Genomic DNA, 11,257 nt, shown 5'->3' with positions numbered 1-11,257 from the left:
GGACTGGTTGGAAATGCAGAATGCCTCACCCCAGGCCTATTAATTTTAACCAGATGTTCAGGTAATTCATGTGCACACTAAAGTTCCAGAAGTGCTATTATACATTATAGTGCTTCCTGTAGTGCTTTAAAATAGGTGAGTTTTTTTCTATAAAGGAATAGATGATCAAATTAATTTAGTAGAGTGAAATGCTATAATTCAGTGCCAATGGACTTAAGAGTTATAAAAACTTACAGTTGATAATTTCTCCTATTTTTTGAAATAATAGTCTAAGCTCTACTTTATAAAGGGCAGGGGGCCAGGGAAATGGAAGAAAGGTATATTCTGTCTAAGACCCACTTGCAAACACTACATATATCATTGAAAATGAATATGAAGAATACTAAAATATCATTTTCTATAGGATTAGGTAGCAACCAATATGTTACTTCCATTTCACTCTGTAGCTGATTTTAAAATTCCATAATGCATTGCTGTCATACATAAAATATCATAAAGAGAAAACAATTTCCAACTATGTGTTAAAACTCTGAAATAGACAATAAAATAAATTGAGGATATACAAGTCAAGAATAAATTTAAATAAATAAAACAGACCAAGATTCTAGTTGCAGTTGTGAGACTGTGAGAATTTTCAACAATTTTCTTAATCTTTCTGGGTTCCTGCTTCTTCATCTAGAAAATGAGAGCATGATCTCAATTTTTACATACAGAGTCTCAAATTCTGAAATCTAGTATGTCTGAAATCAATGCCTGTTTCTCAATCTATTAAAATTCAATATGGAAGCTCAGAAGTGGTATAAATAAGTCATTCTGGGATTTCTGCTATTTTACTCACTAAGAACAGGAGCATATGGGCTAACAGCCACCTCATGGTACTAATTTAAAGACATTGCCCTCCAAAGAGTTTTACTCTAAGTAAGGGGCATATAAGGATGGCAGAACATATTTTGACACAGGGAAAGCTATCTTAGTTTCCCTTCACTCTAGGTCACCAAATCAAATTGTCTAAATCCATCCCTCTTCTTAATTACCCAATTCATTCACATAGTCTCCATGAGTCCAGGGTGAATGGGTAAAAGTTTCCACCTTCCATAGCCTCCCAAAGAAAATACAAGACTGTGGAGAGGGAGTTTCACCTGAAAGGCTACCTAGTTAGTTACTCTGGCCCTAGAAAATAAATTGGGGGGAAAAAAAAGGAAAAGAAATTGACAGGCCTTTCTGGGAGCTAATTATTGAGCCTGCTATTTGGTTCACTGACAGAATTGCTTGTTTGAGGGAAGAAACATATTTATGCATTGCTTTTTCCATTACCACTATTTCTATCATCATAAATAAGAATCAATAGGCCATTTCAAGTAACATATGCTCACCATCATTTAGCATCGGAGTGTCAGCCATATGCAGGCTAAACAGCAGTGCCCCAGCCTCCTGGCTAAGGATTAAAACCCAACAGACAAGGAAAGCACTTCAAAGGCCGGAAGACAGTGTGTGCGTCTATGAAAGCAATTTGAGGGCAAAAATGGTCCTTTCTTTGTCTCTGTATCTGTAGCACAGTGTCTGGCAGAAGGCAGGTCATCCAAATTAAATAAACAAGTGGATGAATGGGTGAATGAGGCAAAAGAAGGTTTTAAGATGCTATATGGAGCCAACTTGATTTGTTGGCTTGGTCATGGATGTTGTTTTGTTAAGAGAAGAGAGAGCTATTCACAGTTCACAGTGAAGAAATGAAGGCCAGGACACAGTGTGAGCCAAGAGGGAGACTGCCTTTGGGAAGCAGCTAGCCTGTACATACTCCGGCCCCTGCAATATTCGCTGTCAGACTTCACTATGAAGATGAGAAATCAGAATGACAGCCATAAAAAAAAAAAAAAAATCAAGTGAGACCTTAAAAGAAAAACTCCCTACTGCCAGTGAAATTCTTGCTGGACCAAAATACAGCAGACTGAGGAGTAATCAGAGAAAAGACAAGAAGAAGAAAAAGTGAGGTGGTGAAGGGGAAAGTAGAAGAGGAGTTTAGGCAGAGGTCAGAATGGGGAAATGGGGAAGTGAAACGCAGTGTAAGGAGGGAGAGATGATGAAGACCCACATTTTTCAGGGGGCATCTGGGTTGTGTGGAGTGGAGAGGAATTAAGGCTGAGAGTAGAATAAGAGGGAGGGGGAAAGGGAGAGAGAGGTCAGATAAATGTCTATAAAATAACACCCATCAGCACTGATAACAAGTACAAAAGAATCCTTTTTTCCTTCTTGAGACAGACAAAGGGAATTTTAAGTAGGATTAAGTAGTAGTAGCTTTCAGAACTCAGCAGCTCTCAGAAGCAATAATAACCACATAAATAGCTAAGTGGATGGTAGGAATTGCTTCACTTTGGAATTTGGCCAGCATATCAAACTTAACAGTAATATCACATCCTTTTGAAAGCTTTCCTGAGATTCTAGGGGGAAAAATCATCTCAGAAAACTGTTTGCACCAAGTTAATTTTAGGAAGAGGATGCTCCTCACTGCTTGAAGACATTCTGTCTCCAGAAAATTGATAAGACAGAAGCCCTACCCTGCTGGGAAGCACTTTCTTATCCATGTAAATACATTGCCAGTATTGCCCCCAATGGAAGTGAATAATTATGTTCACAGATTATCATTGCCTAATGTAAAATTTTACTCAGAACATAACCCACAAATGATACCCTAATTTCAGCATAAAGTCCCTAATAGAGATCTTCTTTCACACACTTCTCTGACTTTTTGACTCACTGTGGATAGTCAAACATGAACTCTGTAAAGGCCAATTTTTGAAACATGGACATCTGTATACATTCATTTCTGAATTTGGTGGGATTGGACAAATTGGAAATGTAAATAATTTTCAAACCCTGGACACCTCTACTCCATGAATATCCATAAATTTTCCTTCTTAATTTGACCACTAATGTGTTAGATCTTTCCTCCCCCAAAATAGAAATGAAAACTGTGTTGATGGTAATTTGGGGCACAAATATCTTCTCTCAACATCTGGAAATATTCATGTGTTACCACTTTAAGAAAATTAACTTAGAACATTGCATCATTTATTTCTTTTCCATTCAGAGACAAGTTATTTCAGTATCATTCACAATGGAATTTGCATGAAAATCTATTTACTGATCCTGTTTCCTAAGGGTGCACTTGCCCTAGCACTTGGAGTAAACACCATTTTCAAGGACCTGGACATAGTTCTTACTGGATAGACTTTTACAATTTTAGCAACACCCAAATAAATCAAGGAATCTGAAACAGACATGCAATCATGTGTGGACTGTACCACAACCTCGGTCAGTATTATGCCTGAAATAAGTATCAGGCATACACCATCTACAGATGCTAAAAGACATACACATACATTAACTTTGTTTTTTATTTATTTTTTTAATGTTTACTTATTTTTGAGAGAAAAAGAGAGACTGAAAGAGAGAGAAATAACAGGGGAGAGGCAGAGAGAGAGGGAGACACAGAATCCGAAACAGGCTCCAGGCTCTGAGCACAGGGCCCGATGTGGGGCTCAACTCACAGACTGTAAGATCATGACCTAAGCCAAAGTTGGATGTTTAACTGGCTGAGCCACCCAGGTGCTTCTCAACATTTTTTTAAAATAAGAGTTTAAAGAAACTTGATTTTCTGAAAACAAGTCTATTAAAAGTTATGATTACTTTATAACTAATTTCCTAGTTATTAGGCATAAATACATAAAACGGAGTTCATCCACTTCATTACTTCATTAAGTGGTAGACTTTCATTAGTAGGATCTAAATGACAATAGGATGCGAATGTTTGCACATAATCTACAGTAACATTCAAAAGTCAGAATTAAGCATAGTGTAATATACACCTGAAGGAAAACACAGAAGGTACTCCATAAACTTCCCTTTCAAATCCTTCTGTAAACTAGACCTTCTTCATTTCCCATTATTCCTTAATATGCACTCTTTCCAGTAGGCTGGACCTCTTCCCTGTCCCTCACACACATCTCCATGTCCTGTGCTACTACTCTGTGCCTTTGCCCAGCTGGCCCATCTTCTCCCTCATCTTGGATGCTCTTTCTTAAATCTTTCTTTTCAAACTCTCACCTCTTCCATGAAGTTTTGAATTTTCCAACCTGAACTTACAGTCATACATTTTCTGAAGTTCCATAATATCTATGTCCAAATTTAGCTTTTAATTATGGGATTTTTCCTCCTCTGCTCATATACGATTTTACGTGTACCTTTTTTCCCCCCAACTAGATCACATTATTTAAAGGTAACACCTCCCTCTTAATGCCTCTCCCTAAAGATTCTGTCAAGATCCTATCCCACAGCTAATTTCTCTTTCTCTAGTTACTCCTTCTGATTGCTATTTTTATCTGACAACATGCTCAAAATGTGCCCTATCCTAAATGAAACTTCTGTAACCCTGCTTCTTTCTCAAGGGTTTCACCATACCTCTCTCTTCCTTTGCCAAACTTTTTAGAAAATCATTCTTTCCTCCCCTTTCTCTATTCCAGCTCTAACTCAGCACCTCATGATCTGAACCTACCCCACTCCTGGATCCCTCAGCTATACCTCTCGGCAGCACTGAAACTGCATGCACTCCATCTTTATTCCTGCACACTGGGATGGCATGTCCTTCACACACCCGTCAAGCTCTGCTGCCCTTTCTGGTTCCTTCCCTAGAATCTTCAGATGTCATCCCTCAGCTCTGCTCCAAAAAGTTCCAGCAATTGCACCTCTGCCCTTGTCTTTAACTTCCAAGTCTCCATCTGCCACTCACTAACCTGAATTATTAGTGCTGAATTCTCTGTGGGGTCCCAGACCTTATGCTGCCACCTGCTGGGCAATTCCATGGGGCTATCTCAAAAACAAATTCAAGTTTGCCCCCTCCAGACCTACCTTTCATTCTGTCTTCTCTGTGAACTAATTACATCACCCTTTTCCTAGTCCTAGCTGGTAGAGATTTTACATTCAGAGTCTCCATCGCTTACCCCCACCCCAGTGTGAGTCACTCACTATATACTTACTGTAAATACTACTTTCCAGGACTTCTTTCCTCTGTGTTCTGCCCTGATTTGCACATCCTTGTTTAGGCTGTGACTATCACCACGACTACTGGACAGGCCCTGACTGACCTTTCTCCTTTCTTCTGATCTGCAATCCTCTCACACTCCTGTCAGAGAAATCTGCTTGAGACAGGTATCAGCAATGCCCTAGACAAAAAGCCTTGAGTAATTCTATTCTATAGGTAGAATAAAACCCAAACTCCTCAGCTCTCGAGTTTCTGGAAGGAACTTGAAGAACTTGCATGACATGACCCTAGCTTATCTCTTTAGCCTCACTGGCCATCACTCTCCTCTCACTACCCTCCCTCACCCACCCCAACCACCCTGAATTTTTTTCCCCCTATGACTTAAACAAAAGAGGCTTGCCCTAGATCCTGGAATGGCTTGCCATCATATCTTCATGGCCAACAACACCTTGCCATTCATGTATCATCTCAAATGTCACCTTCTTAGGGAAGCATTCTCTGACTACACAGCCTAATGGCCACCCTTCCTGCCGACACCACACCGTCAGCCCTTCACATCTACCCCCTGTATTTCCCATAAGCACATCTCAGCATCTGGAAGTATCTCTTCAATTATACATTTACTTCTTTAGTGTCTGTTTACTCACACTGGAAAGTAAGCCCCATGACCACAGATCCTATCTCTGTTCCAGATCCTGGAAGGGGACCTGGCACACAGGAAACCTGAAGTCAGACACTCCACAGCATGCTGCCTACTTTTCACATCCGCAGCCTCATTCTGTTTATATGTCTGTTCTACCACTTTCAGACTATGCCTTTTATTGAGCAGCTATTTCCAAAGGAACTGATCAGAGTGAAAGGAGGATATATCAAAACATGAGAACAAGGAATAGGTGAGGGAGGGGTATATAGTTATAAAATTTTCATTCAAGCTTTGCAGTATTTAATGCAGAAGATTTATGCATCTTTGTTAAAATAATCCCTAATCTTTATGGGTTTTGATCCTGCTATTAACAGTATTCTTTAAATTTCATTTCCACATGTTAGTTTCTATAAAAGAAACTATAAATATATAGATGCTATAGATATAGATATATTAAAAGGTTTTGTGTATTGACCTTGTGTCTGTGGTTTTGCTAAATTGACTGCTTACTTCTAAGTTATTTTTAAAATTCCATAGGTGGTTCTATGTACATAATCATGTTATCTAAAAATTTTTAAAAATGTTTCATTTTTACCTTCAAAACATGCACATTTAATATCACTATTATTTTTAAGCACAAGATATAGATGGTAAAGCATAAAAAAATTCATGGCTGCAAGAGCTATGCAAGGTATGGGGGACAATTATATTATAGGGGACATGGATTGAAATGGTGCAAAAAAATATGTCTAATAGCAATGTATTATGATCATTCATCTTCACTACATGTTAAGTTCCTGGAGACCAGTATCATTTCTTGATTTTTTTGTCTATATCACACCAAGCCTATTAAAGTGTTTTGCCCATAGTAGAAACTCAATAATGTTTTTAAATAGAATTCACACACACCAGTGTTGGACACATTACATGTGGTCAAGAAATACTTGTTGACTGTAAGACTCAATGAGTACACAGAAGTTTGTTGAATGATCAGTGTATGCTCAATGCTGCTGAGAAACTAATAAAAAAATGAAGCAATAGAAAATACTCTGATCATTATCCATATAGAAAAACTTCATTTTTCAGTAATGATAAAACAAATGCACTAAGGAAAACATTTCAGTGGTTACCTGTGCATTTCTTTATATGACTGTTCCTTTTTCCATGTGATCCTAACTTGCATCCAAAATTCTCCTCCCAAAATTCTGCAAACCATACATTCCTTCGATTATTGGCAAGAGTTCGGCTTCTAAAGTAGCGATCAAACCCTATTTTAGAGAGAAAAGGTATGATTTTAATATTATTTCAAAATCAAAACCAAATACTGTCAGAGTTTTTGAATGGATATTACAACAGATATTTGAATGAATATGTTGTGATCATTGCTTGGAAAAAAAAAAAAAAACCAACCCAAAGCATATTAACAAATGGAGAACCAATAGCCCAGAAACAAGTCTTCCCTTATGGTAAAAGCCAAGGGTTATCAACAGATAATATCATCACCCTCACTCTTCACCATTTAGGCACCTGGCTCTATAGACGAATAACAGGAGGGCCTGTTGTTAATGTCATCCTCACAACCTCTCCCTCTCCTCTACATCACAGTGACCAGTGACATTATGCTATATATTCAGAACCAACTCAACATTTCTCATTCTTCTCTCTCTCTCCTAGCAGGAGTTAGTGTTCCAGGTTTCTATGCTTCTGCCTGTCTCAACATGTATCTATCCTCTATGTTCCATTTTCAGCTAATCCAATAAACTAATTAGCTCTGATGTAGTCTTATGCAGTCATGGGTAATGGGCTAAGGTGTTAGCCTGCTCAGGTGACACCGCATCAAAGAGAGACCACCTGGAACTAATGTTCTACTCCAAAAGATAATAAGGAAGGTAGGAATTTCAGTCACTGCTAAGACCATTAGAAATGATATCTGGGAGACAAACGTCCCTTCAGGGAAGCTCAACATCTTTTCTGTTGCATTTACTTATCTACAGGGTCAGTCCAGTCTCACATCTCCATTTTATATAAAGTAAACACTCTCCCCATGGCAATGCTGTAACCATCATCTATGCCATGGAAATACGCAAGCTGAGAGGGCAACATCATGGAAAGGGCTAACATCACAGAAATAGCTAAGGCCAACTGTAACTCCCTTTTTTAAAGAGAAAATATAATGGGTATTCTTTTCTAATGAAAAATATATATTGGGTTAAATAGTTACCCAGAATCATCAACAATGGGTACATTTCATCATATGCTGATATTCTGGTTTTGCTTTGGAGTTTTGATTCAATTGGAATGAAACAAATTTTCTATGGCTTCTCCTTACCATCAATTGATGCCCTTTTGGGCAAAATCGTCACAGCTCCTTCTGCAATCTCCTCCTGCTGATAAACAGGTGCTATTTTGGATCCCCAACTATCTGAGCCAATCCAGAGAAAATGACCACTTTGGTTTAATTTTTTTGCTGCTTCCAATATCCTCCTACAGGAATAAAAAGAAATAGAGCATACCATATTTCTCAAGAAACACTCCACTTAACGAATGTTACAAGGCCAGTTATATCGAATTATATACATTTAGTAGGTCAGTGTTAAACAATTAGTCAATCACTAACTGCTTGAGTCTTATCATTTCTAAAGGAAACACATTGGCACCTGCTAGTCAGCCTTATCCTTACCCTCATTCACATTATTCTGTCTATCATCCTTACTTGTCTCATTTCTTTCAGTCCCCACGTTTTACTCTATACCCATTTCAGACTGAGGAACTAGAAGGCTGTTGTGTCTCTGTGCAGCAGAAGGCAATCTGTAATTGCATGAAAATGTTGTAATTCCTGTGAAATCTCACAAGATTTTACATTGAACATGAAATATATTAAAAAAAAAAAAAGGATGTGATCTGATCTAAAGCAAATCTGATCCTACATAAAGAAGAAAATTAATCAGCACCTGATGTCATCTTCATTGGCAAACATAATCACTGCCCGAGCATTAGGTGTTTCTAGCAGGCGTTTGATAATTTTTTCAAATTCTCCAGGTCTTGGTTCATGTGGGATTTTCTGTGACTGAGCAATGCAAACACCACCTATTTTAAAAAGAGAGAGAGAGAGTGACTCAGAAATGGCACTTATTTAATTAACCAACTTAATGAGGTTAGCTATTTTATAAAAACGTGTGATTCAATGCAATATGTTTTTCAAAACATGTCATTCTCATCTATTAAAGCAATCATGTTTGTTGCATTACAATATATATATCAAATAAATGACATCAATTATTTAATCACACATCAGCATTGTTGCTTTATTTTCTAAGCTTAAAGATTACTTTTGTGGATGTCTATAATAAAAGTGTGCAAAGTGGGCAAGATGTGTAATGAGAGTCAAGGAGTGCAAAGCAGAATGGCTGTTTTGATTCATTTGACTTAAGGAAAAACAAGTGCTTGAATTAATAAAAAGTATGAGTATATCTTATAGGTGAGACCACCTATTAAGTAAAAGGATCCTTCTGCTACTATCTATCAGTAGACCTGCTTTAAAGTTAATTTCATTTTACAGCTCATAGTATTACAGCAAAAGTTTTATGTATCAGAAAAAATGGTATGTTATGAAACAAGCAGTCTTCAAGACTATTTGAGACACAGGCAAGTTCCAAAGATTCAAACGTTCAGTTGACATTGTGTTCTCCACCAAGAAAATCAAAATGATAGCAATCCCATCCCACTATCACAGAAGGAAGGGAGGGAGGGAGGGAGGAAGGAGAGGGAAAGAGAGAGAAAGAGATAGAGGGAAAGAAAGCAAGAAAAGAAAGCAAGAAAGCAAGAAAGAAAAAAGAGTTCTTCCTTTGGCCTCTCCTTCTAAGACAATGAGAAACCAGAGAAAAGTTTGGAAAAGACCTCTGCTACCTCTCTGGGTTCCTCAATTATATTGGAGTAGAAAGAGAACATATTCTAATATTAGAAGAAAAAGAAATATTAGCAATATGTTTCAGTTGCATTATGGCTTAAATAGGATTTTTTTGAGTCTGATGAGAAAGCACCATTTATAACATTGCTTCAGTAGGTAATGACATTTTTACTTCCAAACAATTGCCAATACATTCAGTCACCCAAACATTACTGTGTTCCATTTTATGGTTATGTATTTAGCTGGACACTAGGGAATCACAGTCTAATCCAGGAGTTACCATCTGGAGATAGTCATTCCAATAAATTGTCATAGAATATGATGTAAATTTTATAATTAAGAGGATATACCTACACAATGGGAACATGGAGGAAGAAGTAATTCAAGTGCTTAAGAGAGCTGGATTTTAAAGAGCAAATATACATCCATCCAGGGACAAAGATGGGACACTTCTGGTAAAGGCAAAAGCATGAAAGAACCTTGCTTGATCATGGCCAACAGTCAAGACTGGCTGGGGCTGAGGTTAGAAAGAATGGCCAGGCCCGGTTTGTGAGTGACTTTGTTAGATATGCCAAATAATTTGGACTTTATCTTGAAAACAATGGGAGCCCGCTGAATATTCAGAAGGAAAATTAGATGATGAGTTTTATGTCTTGGGAAGAAACCTTAGGTATCCAAACAAAGAAGAAATGTCTGGTAGCCAGTATGTTGTGATCAGACTTACCATGTAGTAGCAATAATGTATGATAACAAGTGTTAGAGTACTGAGTTATATTTCTGATCAGTCAGAGCATGGTCTAAGTTATCCCTACACTAGCAATGTTCTTACTAAACTCTTAAGGAGTAGGAACTGCCCATAATCCATAAACAGAGCCTATAGATAGCTAGCCTACTAACATACCAATAGTAGTTGTGATGACTGATTCCTTGTTTCATTAAATATTTATTGCATGTCCCTACTGCACAGGGGCTGTGGATGCAATGGTGAATATAATAGACACGGTTTCTTCCTTCAGAGTGTAGAAACACTGTGGGTAAAAAGGCTTAATGCAAACAACAACAATAACAAAAGTAAGTCTATAATTATAAATTATGGTGAGTTCTATAAGAAAGACCAAGGGCATTTAATTTACATTGAGGAGTGTTCAGGAAAAGTCTCCATAAAGTGTTACTGAAGTCAGACAGAAGAGAGAATGGGTGAGAATAGCATGTGAAAAGGCAGGAAAGAGCCATCAGAGCTAATGAATGAATGAGAGAGAGAAAGAGAGAGAGAGAGAGAGAGAGAAATGTGAGACAAAGATGAGAAGTAGACGGGGGCCACATTATGCATGGCTTGTGCAGGTCCTGTGGAAGATTATGAATAATTAAGGTGCTTAACTACCTCACTTAATATTTCTATTTCTTCACCTTTTAGGTAGCCCATAGAAATATGTCTCATTTGTGAACACTGCCTTTCATGGAGGAAAAATAGATGACGGTAACGTAACTCATGCAGAGGACAAACCAGAGAGAAAGAACAAGAGGTATTGAGCTCCATTAGGAAGTTATTGGAACAAGCCACAGAGAATGAGGCCTAAGACAATGCTACTGGTGCTGAGGAGGAGTAGATGGAGATGTTAGAATTTGAGTTAGAATCAATGAAGCTTCTTACTATTTTTCCAGCTTTACTGAG

At 37.8% G+C, this 11,257-nt stretch overlaps 1 protein-coding gene across 3 annotated transcripts in view; it reads right to left on the bottom strand.

Moving 5' to 3' along the window:
- GRM8 (glutamate metabotropic receptor 8) overlaps positions 1–11,257 on the bottom strand; it is a 739,885-nt gene that overhangs the window by 400,152 nt on the left and 328,476 nt on the right. For 2 of the 3 annotated variants that reach the window (XM_077770781.1, XM_077770780.1), the window contains exons 3-5: positions 8,630–8,765; positions 8,008–8,162; positions 6,809–6,946 (exon numbers count right to left, since the gene is read on the bottom strand). In XM_077770781.1, the coding sequence (XP_077626907.1) occupies positions 6,809–6,946; positions 8,008–8,162; positions 8,630–8,765 (429 nt within the window). The remainder of the gene's footprint in view (positions 1–6,808; positions 6,947–8,007; positions 8,163–8,629; positions 8,766–11,257) is intronic. The other variant, XM_077770782.1, reaches the window with a different exon arrangement.

Source organism: Crocuta crocuta, unplaced genomic scaffold, assembly GCF_008692635.1.
Source record: "Crocuta crocuta isolate KB4526 unplaced genomic scaffold, BGI_CrCroc_1.0 scaffold266, whole genome shotgun sequence".
In the NCBI taxonomy this organism is placed as follows: Eukaryota; Metazoa; Chordata; class Mammalia; order Carnivora; family Hyaenidae; genus Crocuta; species Crocuta crocuta.
The sequence above is the reverse complement of the archived record's forward strand: the minus strand, read 5'-3'. Positions and strand labels throughout refer to the sequence as shown.